General features: G+C 58.3%; 1 protein-coding gene across 1 annotated transcript in view; it reads left to right on the forward strand.

Annotated features, from left to right (window-relative positions):
• Positions 1 to 1,660: 1,660 nt before the first annotated feature.
• Positions 1,661 to 18,446, forward strand: part of LOC144720461 (DENN domain-containing protein 2B-like) — a 39,662-nt gene continuing 22,876 nt past the window's right edge. The window contains exons 1-14 of the mRNA XM_078597264.1: positions 1,661 to 1,698; positions 2,283 to 2,590; positions 3,408 to 3,665; positions 4,274 to 4,795; positions 6,328 to 6,763; positions 7,407 to 7,540; positions 8,043 to 8,191; positions 9,275 to 9,574; positions 10,873 to 10,969; positions 11,855 to 11,899; positions 12,519 to 12,703; positions 12,905 to 13,014; positions 13,682 to 13,751; positions 14,327 to 14,404. Of these exons, the coding sequence (XP_078453390.1) occupies positions 1,661 to 1,698; positions 2,283 to 2,590; positions 3,408 to 3,665; positions 4,274 to 4,795; positions 6,328 to 6,763; positions 7,407 to 7,540; positions 8,043 to 8,191; positions 9,275 to 9,574; positions 10,873 to 10,969; positions 11,855 to 11,899; positions 12,519 to 12,703; positions 12,905 to 13,014; positions 13,682 to 13,751; positions 14,327 to 14,404 (2,730 nt within the window). The remainder of the gene's footprint in view (positions 1,699 to 2,282; positions 2,591 to 3,407; positions 3,666 to 4,273; positions 4,796 to 6,327; positions 6,764 to 7,406; positions 7,541 to 8,042; positions 8,192 to 9,274; positions 9,575 to 10,872; positions 10,970 to 11,854; positions 11,900 to 12,518; positions 12,704 to 12,904; positions 13,015 to 13,681; positions 13,752 to 14,326; positions 14,405 to 18,446) is intronic.

The following is an 18,446-nucleotide window of genomic DNA, read 5'->3' on the forward strand; positions in this document are numbered from 1 at the left end:
CGTGTGTGCGTGTGTGCGCGTGTGCGCGTGTGTGCGTGTGTGCGTGTGCGCGTGTGTGCGTGTGTGCGCGTGTGCGCGTGTGTGCGCGTGTGCGCGTGCGCGCGTGTGTGCGCGTGTGCGCGTGTGCGCGTGTGCGCGTGTGTGCGTGTGTGGGTGAGTCTGTGCGTCGGGAGTGGTAGTGTAGCTGTTAGCGCTACGCTGCGCCACGAACTCGGCGACCCGAGTTCGATTCCCGCTCACGGCTAACACCAGTGACGATTATCTGAACCGGTCCTGGGCATCCTCTAGGTTGACTCAGCCTGAAATGAGTATCTGGGTGCGGTGTGTAAAAAAAAACATCGCCACTGGGGAGACAAAGGCGGGTCGGGCGTGGTGTTAGCCACCAAAAACCCCCTTGTGTACCGTGCCGCCCTTCAGAGGTGCTCGCTAATGGCACTTGCCCCAACAGTCTGTTAAGGCTATATGGGGGATCTTTGTCTTTGTGGGTCCTGCCACATTAACATGTTTAGACAACTCCAACTGCACAGTGCTGTTGTAATCTGAAGTGGTGTTTGTCATGCGGCAATCAACGCGAGTTGTATTTTTAGTCCTCGGTGCTGTCGTTTTGCAACCATTGAATGTGCAACGGGAAGTTACAGTAATGATTTCTATGTATATTGCATCATTGGCGTTCGTGCAAATTGCATCTAAATTGCCGAGGCAGCAGAGCTGGGCGGTGAGCCAGAGCTGCCAAACAACTTCCCAAGATCTGTGGTCCTCTGTTGATTAATATACTTGTCAGCCAATTAGCGATGAGTGTTTATACACGTGGCAAGAATCGGGAGCTCCTCGAGCAAACCCACGCGTGCGAGGGCGCAACGCTCTATCCCCCGTATAGAAGGGACAGATGATGTTGGTGTTAGTCCGCCACTTTGCTGTGCCACCTTCTCCTGGCGAGCCAGGGTACGACTCCTCCGGGACATCCACAGGAACAACATCTGTGTGTGTAGTGATCTACCAGCCCTCGCTGCTGCCTCGACAGTGCTGGATTACAGGCCCCCCGGTCAATTGATGACCGGCTGCCGACACCCTCCACTTTCGATGCTTGAGAATCCGGATTAAGCACGGGCGGCTGAAACGAGGATTCAAACCCATGATCTCAGGCTTGCCGCGTTTCTTAACTCCGCGTTTAAATCGTTCGCAATTCACGACGATCCCCCCCCCCGCCAGATTCACGAGGATGCCATTCGCGCCGTCGGGAGTGAATGCGCGATTGCGAAACGTCTCCCTGCGCATGCAGCGAAGTTTCCCCTCGCTCAGCGTTCCATAAAAACTAAACAAAAAAATTTTTTTTTTACTTTACCTAAGTAAGTCCCACTGAGCTACGTAGCTCTTTTTCAGAAGCGACCTGGCCACAGATGGTAGCTCAACGAAGTGGCTTGTCACGTGGGAATGTACAGTAGCAGCCAAATACTGTACACGCACGTTGCTTCTATATGTGGGGGCACAAACGTGACCGCGGGGAGAGAGAGAGACACGCAGACTCCAAATATACAGCAGGCATCAGCGTTGGGATTGAACCGATGACCTCCTGTATACCAGGCGAGGTAGTTAACATCTCGCCTCTGTGGTGCCCTCAACTGGGATCACACACAGCAGTATCAGCATCACCCAAACGTCCATGGAGGCTTGTGACGTCCTGGGTCACAAGCCTCCATGGCATGGGTGGCGAGTCTCTCCAAGAGCACAACCTCTGTTGACCTTCCCGATGTAAAGAGCGGTACTCGTTTTATCGAACCCCCCGCCCCGGAGGGAGGGATGATGGGCCGAGCCGACCACCACCGCCCCAACCAGGACCCGAGCTCTCGACCTTCCGATTGCGAACCGCTCGCTCCACCGCTCGCTCCACCGCTCGGGCCAACGGTCCGGGTTTACTTTTACCGGAATCTTGAATGTCCCCGTTGAACCCCCCCCCTTTGCGTTACCACGGGGGGGCTGGGGGGGAGGCTGGGCGGGGGGGGTGCTTTCTCCCTCGTGCTGTTCCCGCTGCGTCTTCCCCCCTTTCCGCGCTGCGCTGTTCGGCGACGCGTCTACAGGAGCGACGCCCGGGATCGCGACCGGTTCTCACCTCGCTTCATTAAAGGGCCGGCACGCCGAGCGGCCAGCAACAAACAGCACTGGCGGGGGGGGGGGGCGGTGTGGGGTGTCAATGGCGGGTGGTGGCGGGTGCCAACCACGCCGCTGAGGCCGGGCTCTATCGACGCTCCGGCGACGCGGCCGTTATGAACCACGTGTGTCCGCAGGAGCGGCCTCAAGGCGGCGGCGGCGCTGAAGGCGTCCGTGGGGGGCCGGTCATGCGGAGCCCGCGGCGGGGGGGGGCCCTGCACGGCGGAGCCCCCCCGCTACGTGAGCTCCGCGCTGCAGGCCCGGCCCCGGGGCCCGGCCGTGCTGCCCCCGGAGCAGCAGAGGGGGGCGGGAGCAGGAGGAGGAGGGGGGGCGGCGGGGACCCCTAGGGGACCCGTGACCCCCGCGGCCGAGGTCACCGGCGCCGGCTGCCCCCCCAAAACGGCGGAGGGTGCGGTGCCGAACGGCGTCGCCGTGAAGAATGGAGGTGAGCCTTTTGGGTTTTTGGTTTTAGGTTTTAGATGTTTGGGTTTTATTTCGGGATACGGGCGTGGACGCGCCACTCCCTGCATTGCACCGGATCAATTGTAACCGTTCGCAGCTTCGGATCACGCATGCACACACGCACACACACACATACATACGGGGGGCCATTTGACCGTACTTAACTGCACTGCCCAGCGTCGGTTGGTTGGAAGGGGAGGCCGTCTCTTGGGGCCGGTTCGGACTCGCAAGCGATGTTCGCTACGGCGAGGCATTGAACCCGGCCGGATTCACGGTTGCGGAGTGTTCGCCCCTTCGCCACCGCTCATTTTGGACCTCGATGACTAAATGAGTTTAAGAGTCTCTGTGTAAGTCTGTGGGTCTCTGTGTAAGTCTGTGGGTGTCTATGTAAGTCAATGGGTCTCTGTGTAAGTCAATGGGTCTCTGTGTAAGTCGATGAACTCGGTATGTACGTATGTTTGCATGCGGTATTTCGTGCACCGGACCACAATTAACCTGGGTTCGATTCCCCGCCACGAGCAACGTTAGTTGCGAGTGATATCTGCATTGGTCCTGGGCCCCTCTCCTCGGTCGACCAAACCTTCACAGAATACCCGGCGTATCAAACGTCGCCACTGGGGAGACAAAGGCGGCCGGGCGGATGCGGTGCCGGCACACACCATCCCGTCGAGCCCACGCCATCGCTCCTCCCTCCACCGTCGCTCGATAACGCCACTTGCCCCAACAGCCTCGTGCGGGCTACACGGCTCGACCTTTGTCTGTGTAACGCCCCCCCCCTCCCCCATATGGCTGTCCCGCAGCGACGGTCCCGGCCGGCTCGGCCACGGGGGAGATGGCACGGGCCCCGGCCGGGTACCGCGTCTCCATCATCAGCCGCTTCAGCGTCACGGGCGGCGGCGGCGGCGTCGCCCGCGCGGTCACCGCCGCCCCCCCCCTCGAGGGCGCGAGGGGGGGGGCGGGGGGCCCCCCACCCGGCGAGGGCAACGCCTTCCCGGGAGGCGACGGCGCCGGCGGACGAAGCGACGGCGACGCCGGAGGTTGCCGGGGAGCGGAGAACGGTAACGGGAGTCGACCCCCGGGTTTTGCGTTTTGCTGCCGGCGTCGCAGCAACGAGTGGGCCTTGAAGTGGCTTGGGGAGTGGGGATGGGGGGTGATGACAGATGATGAGCCAGCACCGCTAAGGGTGTGGGGTTGGAATCCGGGTTTAAGCCGCACGTCACTAAAGTGGGGGGTCTCAAGGACACCAGTGACTCATAGAAACTCATGAACTCACATAGAGACCCATAGAGTTACACAGAGAGCCATATACTCGTATAGACACCCACAGATGTGCATAGGGACCCATTGACTCACACAGAGATCCATCAACTCGCACAGAGATGCACAGCAATCACATAGAACGAATTGTTCGCCGGCGTGAAAACTCAAATGATAACAAGAAACGTACGTGTGTGTGTGTGGTGTGTGCGCGTGTGCTTGCCCGTGTGTGTGTGTGTGCGTGGGTGTGTGCTTGCCTGTGTGTGTGTGCGTGCGTGTGTGCTTGCCTGTATGTGTGTGTATGTGTGCATGCGTGTGTGCTTATGTGTGTGTGTGTGGTGCGTGTGCTTGCCCGTGTGTGTGTGTGCTTGCCCGTGTGTGTGTGTGTGCGTGCGTGTGCCCATCCCAGGCGGCGTCCCTGCCCCGTGTCCGGGCGCCGGCGCGAGCGTGCGCCTCCGTGCCAGGGACCCCGACCGCGCGTGCCGCCACCCTTCCCCCTCCGACGCCGCCGCCGCCGCCAGCGCCAGCGCCGACTCGAAGCGGCGCGAGTCGGTGCTGCAGCGCGTGCGGACCTTCGAGAAGGCCGCCAAGGAAGGCCTGGCCGGCTCGCCCGGCCCTCCCGCCACCTCCGCCGCCTCCGGTGCCGGCGGGGCAACGGGGGCAGCGACCCCCCTCGCCTCCCTCCTGCAGTTCCCCGGGAACTACTACAGCCCCGACGCGGCGCTCGTCCGCAGGATGGAGTCGGCGAGCCTCTCGCTCGGCACCGCGGACGGCGGCAGGGGGAGGTTCGCGATGGGCGGCTCGAGGAGGAGTGGGGAGCGCTGCGGCGGCGGCGATGACGACGCCAGCCCCACGGAGACCGGGTGGAGGAGAGTGAGTGGGGAGTCGCTGCTGGATGACGTCGAGGCCACGCTGGGAGCCTCCATCCTCGGTACTGGGCGATCAGCCTCCCCCCGTGTTCGCTCGGCGGCCGTTGAGAAGCGACCGCCGTAGTTCGGCAGGGTTAGGGATGCCGAGTTGAAATGTCACGATGGGTTTTTTTTTGTCTTCGTTTGTGAAGTCATCGGTGACTAGGCTGACGATCCCGGCTTGATTATAAGTTCTGTCCATGTGTTTATGGGTCTCTGTGTGAGTCTATGGGTCTTTGTGTAAGTTGTTGAAAACTGACCAGGGACCATCACATCGCTAAACCTGAGAACCATGGACTGCTGAACCCCGTGACCTCCCGTTACGCTATCTGAGACAACTCTCTTGCTTATCCCAGGCGTTGGTACATGACGTTTGGAAACTGTTCGTCAGACTGCGAATGCTTCTCGCAGGGGGAGAATGCAATTGAATCGCTTGCATTTCAAATCCATTCCCTCCCACTGAGCGTTCAGTGGGAGAGTGTAATTGTTGTCCGAGTTTCTCAAGGGTTGACGAATTATCGCAATTTGGGGTGAAAATTGTATTGTTTTTTTCTTGTGTTTATACTATTCCGTTGTTCTTCTTGGTTCTTTTGGTAAAGTCACGTAGAAGGGAAATAATAAAAGAAAAATTTAAATAAAATAATATTTTATTTTATGTTTTATTTTTATTGTATTATTATTTCATTATTTCCCTTCTACGTGACTTTACCGAAAGAACCAAGAAGATGAATACCTGCAGTCACGAAAGCTTTAAATCGAAATTTATTCCGTTGTTTTTCATCTTTTTTATATCTCCTTCGTAATTGTTTTCTGTCCGTCTGGTTTTTGTGTTGTCTGCGTTTGCAGATGGGGCGCAGAAATGTGTAGCGAGACGCACAACCAAGTGTGCATATGCAAAATAAAAAAAAACCATCGGCACTTCCTGAAGCACTGCATTGTGGTCTCCTCTTGTTGAGTGACCCTGACTGACAGCGGCTACAGCAGTGACACACAGGCTCTGGAGCGGTGCCGTCCTAATCACGACTCATCGGCACAGCGCTAGTCAAGAACGCTCACAATTGTGCTGGCAGTGATCTAAGAAGAGAGAGGACCACAATGCTTTTCTTCGGGATATGCTGATGTTTATTTTTGGTTGCGAAAAGGCCGTGTGATTTGTGCGCACGTTTGTGCCTTGTTCGTGGTTTTCCAGCCTGCGCCGTTATTCGGTGGCTATGACGGCGGCGTGTTTGTAGTCGCCTACAGGCTCGACCGTCCGTGTTCTTGGCACCAGCGCCTGCCTGAATTGTCCTCCTGTCCTGTGTACTCTCCAGTCTGCGTGGTGTCACGAGTGTTGCACCGTTGCTTGGGGGCTGTCTGCTGTGTGCGTCTCATTCGATCATTTATACTGTAACACTAACCCTAACCACAACCCTAACCATAACCCTAACCATCACCTTACCAATTGCGGTGAGACTGACATGTGTTGCAAGCCTCCAAGTTGTGCGTCGTCGCAACCAAACTTTTACGCTCGCCGAGCATCCCACCGATCATTGCCGTGCCGACCCGCTGTGCCCAGACGGAGCGTCGCTCAGGCCCACGGCCGCCGCCACGGTCTCCTCGCCAGCAACGCCGCCGCCACCATCGCCGGGTTCGTCATCGGCCTCGCCGCCGAACGATTTCGCCGCCTCCGGCGCAAGGTCGGCAGCCGCGTCGGGGGGAGGGCCGGGGGGCGGCGGCGTCATGGCGGCGTTCACGCCGATCTCGGTGAACCCCGTGCCCAAGCCGCGGCGGACGTTCGAGTACCACGCCGAGCGGACGACGCCGGCACCGGGGGCGGTGGATGGCGCCGGGGAGGAGGGGGACGGGGGGGATGGGGAGGAGTCCGGCAGCGTGGGGGTGGGATGCCGAGTAGGAGGAGAGCGACTGCTGGAGGAGACGCCCGTGGTGTCGCGAAAGCCGAGGGCCGCCCGTGGCAAGAGTCGGTTCGGCAGCGGCGGCAGCGGAGGCAGCAAGTGCGTCGGCGGCATTAACGGTCACTCGCGGTCACTCGCTTTCACTGGCGCGCACAAAGAGATGCGCTCCGTTGGAGGGCTGCACTCATCATTTGGAGTTTATCTCATTTACAAAACGAGCGTCCGAAAGCGAGAGATATTATTTACACGTGTGTATGTATGTAGGTTGAACTTCTGTTGCACCGTATGAAGCCAACCGTGCTAATCGGAGGTGCGGAGGGAAGAACAACAAACTAAATACAAAGATTAGTTCGAAAGAAAAGCTTTTTCAATGTGTCCTCGTGTCTATGTACACGTGTGTATGTGTGTACACGTGTGTATGTGTGTACACGTGTGTATGTGTGTACACGTGTGTATGTGTGTACACGTGTGTCTGTGTGTACACGTGTGTCTGTGTGTACACGTGTGTATGTGTGTACACGTGTCTGTGTGTACACGTGTGTACACGTGTCTGTGTGTACACGTGTGTACACGTGTCTGTGTGTACACGTGTGTACACGTGTCTGTGTGTACACGTGTGTACACGTGTCTATGTGTGTACACGTGTGTACACGTGTCTATGTGTGTACACGTGTGTATGTGTGTCCTCGTGTCTATGTACACGTGTGTATGTGTGTACACGTGTGCATTCCTTCATGGGCAGGAAATCTCTGGAGGGCAGTGAGACCCCGAGGGATCGAGGTGATGGGCTCCCGCCCATCGGCAGGAAAAACCCGGAGCGGAGGAGCGCACACGGGCGGAACGGCTCGGAGGAGAATGTGTACGAGGATATCGTCGGTAAGGGAGCTGCCCCCCCCTCACCCCGTCATCATAGGTGCCGGCCTTAATAAACTATAAAAAAACGATTAAACTATTTTTATTTCACCAGGTTAGGCCCACTGAGCTGTACGGCTCTTTTTCAGAAGTGACCTTGCTATCACAAATGGATAGCTCAACGGAGTTCGCTTATCATCATCATGGCGTGGCAATGTATAGCAGTAAAATAGTCTGAGCGTGTGATGTTGGTTCTAAATGTGGAGAGATAAAAAACAGAGGACCCGGAAAAACATCCACGCGTCCAAGGGGATAGAGAGAGACACTGCAAACTCCAAATATACAGCAGGCATCGTCAGGGTCGGGGTCGAACCCACGAGCTCCTGTGTACCGGGCGAGGCACACAGGAGCTCTGATAGGGGCCCCTACCGGCTATGTATGTCCACCCGGTGGGAGGTGCGGGGGACTTTACCTGTGTCTGTGTCTGTGCATGGCGGTGGCGCCGGCGTCGCTGGGGGAGCGCCAGCAGACGCGTCGCGGGAGAACCCCTACGAGGACGTGGAGCCGCACTGCTTCTTCACGGGGCGCAAGCGGGCCTTCTCGTCGCGCAACGGGCGCCGCTCCTCCGCACAGCGGCCCTGGGGACAGCTGCGCAAGTTCTCCACTCCATCGCCGGTATGCGTGCGCGCATGTGTGTGTGCACACGCCTATGTGAACGTCTCTTTGCGTGATAACAGTCTGTTAGGGCTATACGGGGGATCTTTGTCATTGGGGAGTGGTGGCGCAGCGGTTAGCGCTACGCTGCACAACGAACCCGGCCACTGGCGTTCGATTCCCGCTCACGGACAACATTGAACTTGTCCTGGGCTTCCCCGAGGTCAACTCAGCCTTAAATGAGCACCTCGGCGCGGTTTGTGTAAACTGGAGACAAAGGGCGGCCTGCCGTGATGGCCGCGGGCACACCACCGCCACATTGCGCCGTGCCGGCCTCACCGGGCGCTGCTGAGCGCGGTGTCCCTGGGTTCGGCCGAGCGCCGACAACCCCCCCAAGAGTGGGTGGCGCAAGCCGTGGGCGTCCCTCGCCGGCGTCTCAACACCGTGGGGGGGGGGGGGGTAGAGGCCAACCGCACGAGCCGGTGGGACCAGGCGAGAGAAGCGGAATTAGAATCTCTCTTTAGACGGGAGGAGGAATCTGGTGAGCTATGAAGCTCTTTTTCACAGATGTCCAGTCAGGGGAATGGGGTCAGCAAAGTTACAGCAGCAACAATAACAACAATTAGCAATACAAAAAACTAAAGGAGTGAAAAGTAGAGAAAACGTAAGCAAGTCACTAAAAACTAAATAACGTTTATTAGTAGAAATTGCATAAGTAGATGCATTCCTGGCGATTTTTCAACACTCAATGCAAGCTTGGGCAAGGCAATAAAACAGCAACAGTCCCAGAGCACACCGAGGCAACTCGTAGTCTCTCAATGAAATTGCACATTCAAGTTGAAGGATCGAGACTGCAAGCTGGGGGTGGTCATCAGAGTCTCAACAAATCACAGCATCGGGTGTCGCTGGAGAATCGAGCGATGATCCAGGGTTGAGCGTCAACTAAAACCCCAAATATACAGGCATCGTCAGTGTCAGGGTCGGGATCAAACCGACGACCTCCTGCATACCAGGCGAGGGATATAACATCTACTGGCCACCGTGGCGCCAGTGCCTCACCTCCTCTTCCACATCGTTTCCCGCCCCCCCGCCCCTCTCTCCCAGAGCCACCGCAGAACCCAGAGCCTCATGGGCAGCTGTCCCCACTCTGCCTCATCGACGACGGCGGCGGCGGCATCCCCATCGTCGCCGTCGGGGGCGGTGGGGCTCAATGGGGGCGACTCGGAGGGGCGGCGACGCCTGCCGCTCAAGAAGACGCTGACGGAGCCGGCGATCGCGACGCTGGTGGGGCCCCGGCGCTCCCTGGGCGGGGGGGGATCCCCCCGCGGGGGGGCCACGGAGGACACCGCGAGCACGGCCAGCGACGTCTCCTTCCGGCAGCAGCACCCCCGCCGTGTGCCCAAGGTAAGGGGGGGGCGGGGGGGCGGTGGTCAGATGTTATCTCCGTCGCCTGGTGTGCAGGAGAGCGTGGGTTCGATCCCGACCCTGACGACGCCTGCTGCTGCTGCTGTATATTTGGAGTTTGCTCTTCTCTCTCTCTCTATCTCCTTGTGATTGCGTGGATTTTTCCCTTGGTCGTCTGCTTTTTCCCTCCACATTTCGAATCAACGTGTGCAATTATAGTATTTGGCTGCATGATGTGTGAATGTATGTTGAACTACTATCGCACCGTACGAAGCCAACCGTGCTAATCGGAGGTGCGTGGGAACAACAACAACAAATTGTTATTTTATTTCTATTATTATTTTTATAATTTTTATTATTTATTTTTATTTTTACCTACGTGACTTTACCGAAAAAACAACAAACTAGACACAAAAAGCAGCGTTTCCACACGACAAGCCACTTCTTTGAGCTCTCACTCGTTGCCAGGTGGCTTCTGAAAGAGAACTACGTAGCTCAGTGTGGGCTTACCTGGTAAAATAAAAAATAGTTGAGTTTTAGATGCGGGGGGGGGGGGGTGAGGGAGCTATGACCTGGCGTCTAGGCTGCTGCTGCTGCTGCTGCTGTTGCCACTGCACACAGAGAGGGATTGGCCACCGCGTGCGGCCCCAGTTGCTCCCCAGATGGGATCAAAAGGCGAGCGGCGGAACTGCCAACTGGGGTGGTGGGAAAGGGATGGAGAGGGGGGGGGGGTTGGGTCGGTGGGGGGGGGGCGAGACCGGAGCCAGTAGCCACGTGCTTTGCCTTAAAACCACACGGGCACGCGCGCACACAAAGACAAAGGTCCACCGTGTAGCCCACCCCACACAGGGTCCGGGGGCAAGTGAAGTGCCGTTACCCTTCACCTGCAAAGGCCGGCACGGCGCGCAAAGTACACGTGGCGTGTCCAGCACCGCCCCGCCTCGGCTACCTTTGTCTCCCCGGTGCTGAAATTATTATTATAACAAGGTAACCATACCATAGATGTAACAACACGTAAGGATGCGTATTGAGCTGGTGGTCTGGGCAAGGCTGGGAACCTTTGCACGAGCAACACCTTTGCTCCTATCGCTATTTGTTTGTTTGTTGTTGTAACTCGCTGTGACCGGAGGACATATGTGGAAAAGAGCTTCACGGCTCATCAGATTCCTCCGGCAGTCCAGATAAAGATTCTGAGATCCGTCCTTTTTTTCCCGGCCGGCGATTGCGCTGCGACGAGGTTCGCCCCGTCGCTCGCCCAGCTGACTTTCCCTCTCCGCTCGTCTCTCCCCCTCCCCAAGATGGTGCAGAAGATCAACGAGGTGTTCACGGCGAAGCGTGGGAAGAAGCGCTGGAGGAAGACCTCGCCTAGCAACGCGGAGACCGCCTCCCTGCGCGGTGAGCCCCGTCGTCGCCACGGCGACCGCTCCTTGTCACGGTTGCCACGGCCATCGTGAGCCACAAACGGCGTCAAGTCAATGGGTCCCCCATACCATGGACTCCCCCCCCCCCCACCACCCTCCCCCCCCATTGGACCCCCCTCGTTCCAGTTTTGCGAGTTCACCACGACGTCGGTTCGTTCCGTCAACCCACCATCGCGTGTGTGCCCTTCGGAGATCTGATCCGGTACCTGGCCTTCCTCGAGGTCGACTCGGCCTTTACGTGAGAACTCCGCCTTTGTCTCATTGGGAAGACAAAGGCGGTCGGGCAATGTCCTGGTCACACTACCTTCTCGTGTGCCGAGCCGCCGGCCTTCATAGGTGCTGCTCTTCGCTAACAGCACTTCAGGCCGTACGGGGGGGGGGGGGGGGGTGATCTTTGCTTTTGTGCTCGTACACTTGACGTAGCGTCGAGAGGAATGTGGTCCTGCTCTGTCTGACCTCCATCCCCACCCCAACCCCGTCATAGATCAGCAAACCAAGGGCAACGCAAATAATTAACAATTAGGAGCCGATATTTCACGGGGTTATTTTCTTCAAAAAAATTCCAGCGCGCGTAGCTTTCCCATCGTTGCTCGACCGTGAACTCTGACCCCTTGCGATTACTTCACGGGAAGGTGAAGCGTGGGGGGGATGAGCGATGGCCACGGCCTCGTGTGACACACCACCACGAGTTTATTTGATGTTTTTTTTTTTAAACTCCACATTCCTATGGCAGGGTGCAGTTTATTCAATGGGGGGACGGTGTTGACAGTGGCCATGTAATGGAATGTCATGCGACGTCTGTTTCTTCTGCTGTTCCCCCCCCACATGCCCCCCCCCGCTCACCCCCACCCACGGTCAGGCGACAACAGCGAGAGCGATAGCGACTCGGACGATCACAGCAAAGGTGCGGCGTGAGATGGCCCCGTGGTGGCGTTGACACGAGGGACGGTGACGGACGGACGTGACCCTGCGGACTGCTGCCCATCGCACACAGAGACGACGGATCCCCCGTGTAGCCTGAACACTGTTGGAGCAAGCGCTGTTTGCGAGCACCTATGACAGCCGGCACGGCATAGGAGGGGGTGGGTGGCCAGCAACCACCCCCGGCCGCCTTTGTTTCCCCAGCGGTGATGTTTGTTATCCACCCACCGCCAGGTACGGATGAAAGGGCCCAGCTAACCTAGGGGAAGCCCAAGCTCGGTATAGATATTAGTCACTGATGTTGGCCGTGAGCGGGAATCGAACTTGGGTCACCGGATTCGTAGCACGGCACGCTAATTATTACGCTCCCGCTACATGCCCACACGCACACATGCATATACGCAGTTTTTACGCACACGCAAACATTTACGCAAGAACGCACATCCCGGCTAGATTATTACGTGCATTACAATCGACCGATCGATCATCACGGTGCCCATATTTTACTTTCAACCGCTCCCCGACCACCACCCCCCTGCTCCCCCCTCTCCCTAAGCCCCGTGACCTCTGACCTCCCTCCCTCCCCATGGTGTGGCGAGCAGAGCATGCGTGGAGGCTGGTGCGCATGGCGCGGCTGCGCGCCCGCACACGTGGCCACCGCACGCTGGAGCGCGAGCTGCTCGAGTGGCAGGAGCGCCAGCTGTTCGAGTGCTTCCTGGTGGTGGCGCTGCGTGCCAAGCCGACGGGGCGCGGATACCAGCCCGAGGTCACCTACCAGTTCCCGAAGGTACGTGAGCACCAGCCCCAGGTCACCTACCAGTTCCCCAAGGGGCGCGCTGGTTGTGTTTATGAAAGCTCAAGAGAAGAGGGTCGGAGTCTCGTTCGCGCGGGGACGACCCGGCTCACCGGCAGGCCTTGTGCCCCCCCCTCTCCACCTACCCCGGCGTTGTGTGACGTCACCCGGGGGATGTTTGTCTGTGACGTGAAGCTGGAGCGCCTGACGAAGGAGGTGCGGGAGTCCGAGGAGAGGATCAAGGCCATCCCCCAGTTCTGCTTCCCAGACGCACGTGACTGGGCGCCCATCACCCACTACACCAGGTGGGGAGGGGGTGTCTCACTGTGTGTGTCTCACCGTGTGTGTCTCACCGTGTGTGTGTCTCACCGTGTGTGTGTCTCACCGAGTGTGTGTCTCACCGTGTGTGTGTCACCGTGTGTGTGTCACCGTGTTTGTCTCACCGTGTGTGTGTCACCGTGTGTGTCTTACCGTGTGTGTGTGGGGAGCGGTGGTGTAGCGGTCAGCGCGCTGCGCTCCGAACCTGGCGATCCGAGTTTGATTCCCGCTCACGGCCAACACCAGTGACGATTATTTGAACCGGTCCTGGGCCTCCCCTAGGTTGACTCAGACTCAAATGAGTACCTGGGTGCGGTGTGTAAAAACATCGCCACTGGGGAGACAAAGGCAGTTGGGCGTGGTGCTGGCCACCCACCCCCTCGTGTGCCATGCCGGCCTTCATAGGTGCTGCTCGCTAACAGCACTTGCCGCTTCAGCCTGTTAAGGCTATCTGGGGGATCTTTGTCTCCGTTGTTCCGTGACCCCAGTCGGAGAAACTTCGACACCTCACATGACAGCCTGCCGAACGTGCACCTAGCCTGGCACAAGCGCTGTGGCGACATCACCGCCACTGGCTGGCCGTTGTGGCTGTTGTTGTTGATCTGTGTTGAGCCGTGCGGTGTTGACACGCTTGCCCCGTCCGGCCGTGCGCAGCGAGATGTTCTCCTTCGTGCTGACGACGAGCGACGGGAGCCGCCGGTTCGGCTACTGCAGGCGTCTCCTGGTAACCGCCGCAACCACCGCAATCATCACGGCCACAACCACCGCAACTGCCACAACCACCACAACTGGCGCAATAACACAACCACCGCGATCAGCATCGCAACCATCACAACCAAACCACGACAACCACCGGAACCAATGGAACCATGAAATCACGGCAACCACTGCAACTACCCACAATCTTTTGCAACCGTCGCAACGACCGAAACCTTGCAGCGGCAGCCAGGGTCGTCCTGATGGGGGTGGTGCAGGGCTTGGGGCAGCTTGCACCGTGTGGGCCGCGACGCCTTCAAACTAAAGCGGGAGTGTGATATCAGACGCCGTCACGTCGAATTGTGGGGCCCCCATCGGGGATGGCTCTGAGCGCAGCAGGAGAATGGCGCTCCCGGCCTGCGAATGCGAGGCAGCATGTTTCCCCGTGTTTCCCCCACGTTTTTCCCCATGTTTCCCCGTGTTTCCCCCACGTGTTTCCCCGTGTTTCCCCGTGTTTCCCCGCGTTTCCCCGCGTGTTTCCCCGCGTTTCCCCCGCGTGCTTCCCGGTTCCCGAGCGCTGCGCTGCCGTTTTGTGTCTCGCAGCCGAGCGGCAAGGGGCCGCGCCTGCCGGAGGTTCACTGCATCGTCAGCCGCCTCGGCTGCTTCACCCTCTTCTCAAAGGTGCGCGGGGGCGGCGGAGAGGGAGAGTGGCAGGGTGGGAGATGGAGTGGGAGAGAGAGTGAGTGGGAGAGTCAGTGAGTGAGTGAGTGGGAGCGTCAGTGAGTGAGTGAGTGGGAGCGTCAGTGAGTGAGTGAGTGGGAGAGTCAGTGAGTGAGTGAGTGGGATAGTCAGTGAGTGAGTGAGTGGGAGCCTCAGTGAGAGAGTGAGTGGGAGAGTCAGTGAGTGAGTGAGTGGGAGCGTCAGTGAGTGAGTGAGTGGGAGCGTCAGTGAGTGAGTGAGTGGGAGAGTCAGTGAGTGAGTGGGAGAGTCAGGGAGTGAGTGAGTGGGAGAGTCAGTGAGTGAGTGGGAGAGTCAGTGAGTGAGTGAGTGGGAGCGTCAGTGAGTGAGTGAGTGGGAGCGTCAGTGAGTGAGTGAGTGGGAGAGTCAGTGAGTGAGTGAGTGGGAGCGTCAGTGAGTGAGTGAGTGGGAGCGTCAGTGAGTGATTGAGTGGGAGAGTCAGTGAGTGAGTGAGTGGGAGAGTCAGTGAGTGAGTGAGTGGGAGAGTCAGTGAGTGAGTGAGTGGGATAGTCAGTGAGTGAGTGGGAGAGTCAGGGAGTGAGTGGGAGAGTCAGTGAGTGAGTGAGTGGGAGCGTCGGTGAGTGAGTGGGAGAGTCAGTGAGTGAGTGAGTGGGAGAGTCAGTGAGTGAGTGAGTGGGAGAGTCAGTGAGTGAGTGAGTGAGTGGGAGAGTCAGTGAGTGAGTGAGTGGGAGAGTCAGTGAGTGAGTGAGTGGGAGAGTCAGTGAGTGAGTGAGTGAGTGGGAGAGTCAGTGAGTGAGTGAGTGGGAGAGTCAGTGAGTGAGTGAGTGAGTGGGAGCGTCAGTGAGTGAGTGAGTGGGAGCGTCAGTGAGTGAGTGAGTGGGAGCGTCAGTGAGTGAGTGAGTGGGAGCATCAGTGAGTTAGTGGGTGAGTGGGAGAGTCAGTGAGTGAGTGAGTGGGAGAGTCAGTGAGTGAGTGAGTGGGAGCGTCAGTGAGTGAGTGGGCGCATCAGTGAGTGAGTGAGTGGGAGCGTCAGTGAGTGAGTGAGTGGGAGCGTCAGTGAGTGAGTGGGTGAGTGGGAGAGTCAGTTAGTGAGTGGGAGCGTCAGTTAGTGAGTGAAAGTGTCAGTGAGTAGGAGAGAGTGATTGAGTGAGTGGGAGAGAGTGAGTGAGTGGGAGAGTCAGTGAATGAGTGAGGGGGAGAGTGGAGTGTGTTTGCGAAGGACGTTGCTACTGGGCAGTTGGAGGCAGTCACCCTCCAACAACAGCGGAGGACAGCGGAGCAACGCTCACAACAACCCGCGGAGCGCCGGGCGTATAAAACGCAGCGACATTCGTAGCACTGTGCGCTCACCACAGCGCCCCGCCGCCCCCTCACCAACCCATCGATGTTATCGTCGCGCGGAACTGTTGAAGACTTCACAGGCTAAATGGTTGCTCCACTCAGTAGGGGGTGGTGGTGGTTGAGAGCTGGGGGCTTCCGCCTCCCGGGGTACAACACCCAGGAGGAAGAGCCACGTGTGAATGCATCGTCTCGAGTGCCTGGTGCGGTGTTGTTCTGATTATTATTATTGTAATTATTACGCAATGAAGTTGCCCACTGATCGGTGGAGGTGATGGCTACCACGGGAGACGGTGTCTGAATGACAATCCACGTGACCTCCCTTACCCTCCCTTACCACCCTTACCCTCGTCTTTGCGTCCTCTGTGTCTCTGTGTCTTGTGTCCCAGTGTCCCCGTGTCTCTGGATCAGTGGCGGCTGGGGGCAGGGGAGCCTCTCTGCAGTCCAGATAATCCCCCAGGGCATCTCCACACTGTCGCAAAGCCAATGACAAATCAAGGCCACAGGAAGTCCAGGAAGTCGGAGGGGGGCTGGGGGTGGCGGGGTTGGAGAGTATAGTGGCAGGGCAATGGGGGGAGAGGGATAGTGGGGGGCTAAAGCGGGTAGGGGGCCGCTTTCAGTTAACCGGTGCCCCCTCCCTCTTCTCATTGGCCATGCCCCCCCCCCCTGCGATTCGCTGCGTTGTTGCCATTCAAGAACCAATTTATATTTAAAAAAATATTCCGCGTGACCCAAAAGTATTTTTTTCGTCGTTTTCACCGAGCCAAAGCTCCACCCAGCTCAAGCTTGACTCGCTATCACAGAGTCAACTGTGTGGAGCGCGCCAGTGGCCCCAGGTGGCCGCTGAAATCACGAGACCCGACCATGCGACCGGCGAGAGGCAGAGAGAGACAGAGAGACAGAGAGGCAGAGAGAGAGAGCGAGAGACAGAGAGAGAGAGACAGAGAGAGGCAGAGAGAGATACAGGGAGAGAGAGGCAGAGGAGCGCGCGCTTGGCTTGAGAGCCGATGGACAAGGGGTCCGATCCGTCAGCTCTCTCCGCCGCCCCCCCTCGCTACAGCGTGGGGGGCTCTTTTATCCGAGCGCTACTCCACCCCCCCCCCCCCACTCTTCTACCGCGCATTTTAGCGGGGGGGGGGGGTGGTGAATGGGACGCTTCGTAACATCGCGAACCACCTGCTCCGGATTGACGGCTGTCCCTGGTTGTACTGGACAGGTCAGGTCCTCGTTTAGCGCGCTAGGAGATGTGTCCCTACACAGTTTCGCGTTAAGCGAAAACAAGTCTCCCCTCACCCACGTAAGTAACGTGATGGTAACAGTAATGATGGTGATGGTCACGTGTGGCGAGATTCCGCCGGCTGACACGAACTGCCTCGCGGGACAAATAACCGAGTGTACGCCTCCGCGTCATTGTATCACTCCGCTCAGCCACGCAGCTCAAGAAAGTAGTTCGCCGTCAACCCCCGAGACCCTGCGTTCTAACGGGGAGGGGGGGGTCAAAGCGATATCGCGTTAAGCGAGGACTTGCCTTACTGGTTTGCGCCGAGCGTCTCGTTTCTGGTGGCGTGGGGGGGGGGGTGTGGAATTCTCTGTACGACCCTTGTGATGGAGACACCGGGCCCGACACGCGGGCACGTGGGGGTTGCGATGAGGCGGCGGACTTGCACTCAGAGTGGTTCACGCACCCAGCAATCCGAGTGCGCGCGCGTGTGTGTGTGCGTGTGTGCGTGTGTGTGTACGTGTGTGTACGTGCGTGTGTGTACGTGCGTGTGTGTGTGTACGTGTGTGTGTACGTGTGTGTGTGTACGTGTGTATACGTGTGTGTATATACGTGTGTGTGTGACAAAACGTGCGTGTGACAATACGTGTGTGTACATGTGTGTGTGTGTTTATACGTGCGTGTTTGTACGTGCGTGTGTGTGTTTCCGTGTGTATACGTGGGGAGCGGTGGCGTAGCAGTTAGCGCGCTGCGCTACGAATCCGGCTACACGAGCTCGATTCCCGCTTACGGCCAACGGTCTCGGACCACACCTAGGTCGACTCAACCTCAAATGAGTACCTGGTGCGATGTGTAAACATCGCCACTGCGGAGACAAAGGCGGCCGGGCGTGGTGCTGGCCACCCCAGCCATTCTCGAGCGCCGTGCCGGCCTTCGTGGGTGCTCGCCAACAGCACTTGCCCCAGCAGTCTATTAAAGGCTATACGGGGGACCTTTGCCTTTGTGAGTCTGCTCAAGTGGGGGTGAGTTGGCGAGTGCTGGGAACCCATCGGCGCCCGATTGTTTTCTCGCCCGGCGGCTGCTGCTGCTGCTGACTCACTCCACTGACTCACTCCACTGACTCACCCGACACGCGCCAGTCTGTCAAACTCGTTCACTCGCTCGAATCGATCGCCCTGCAGCGCTCGCCCCGTCGTAACCCCCTGCCCCCCCTCCCCTGCTCCCCCCCCCCCCGTGCCCCCCACCTCGCTACGGCCTGATTCACTGCAGCCAGAAACGACACAGCCTTGCTCCGCTGAGCTCAGAACGGCCAGGTTCAACCCCACAAACCAGGTGCGAAGGCACATATCCGGCCCCTTGCTACCTGAGATGCATACGTGTTATTTGGCACGATGTCCGACGTTTCGTTTCCCGGAGCTTCAGAATGACACCGTGCACGAACGACGCGCGGCGCGAACAACAACAAAA

Source organism: Lampetra planeri, chromosome 8 (assembly GCF_965212315.1).
Source record: "Lampetra planeri chromosome 8, kcLamPlan1.2.h2, whole genome shotgun sequence".
NCBI lineage: Eukaryota > Metazoa > Chordata > Hyperoartia > Petromyzontiformes > Petromyzontidae > Lampetra > Lampetra planeri.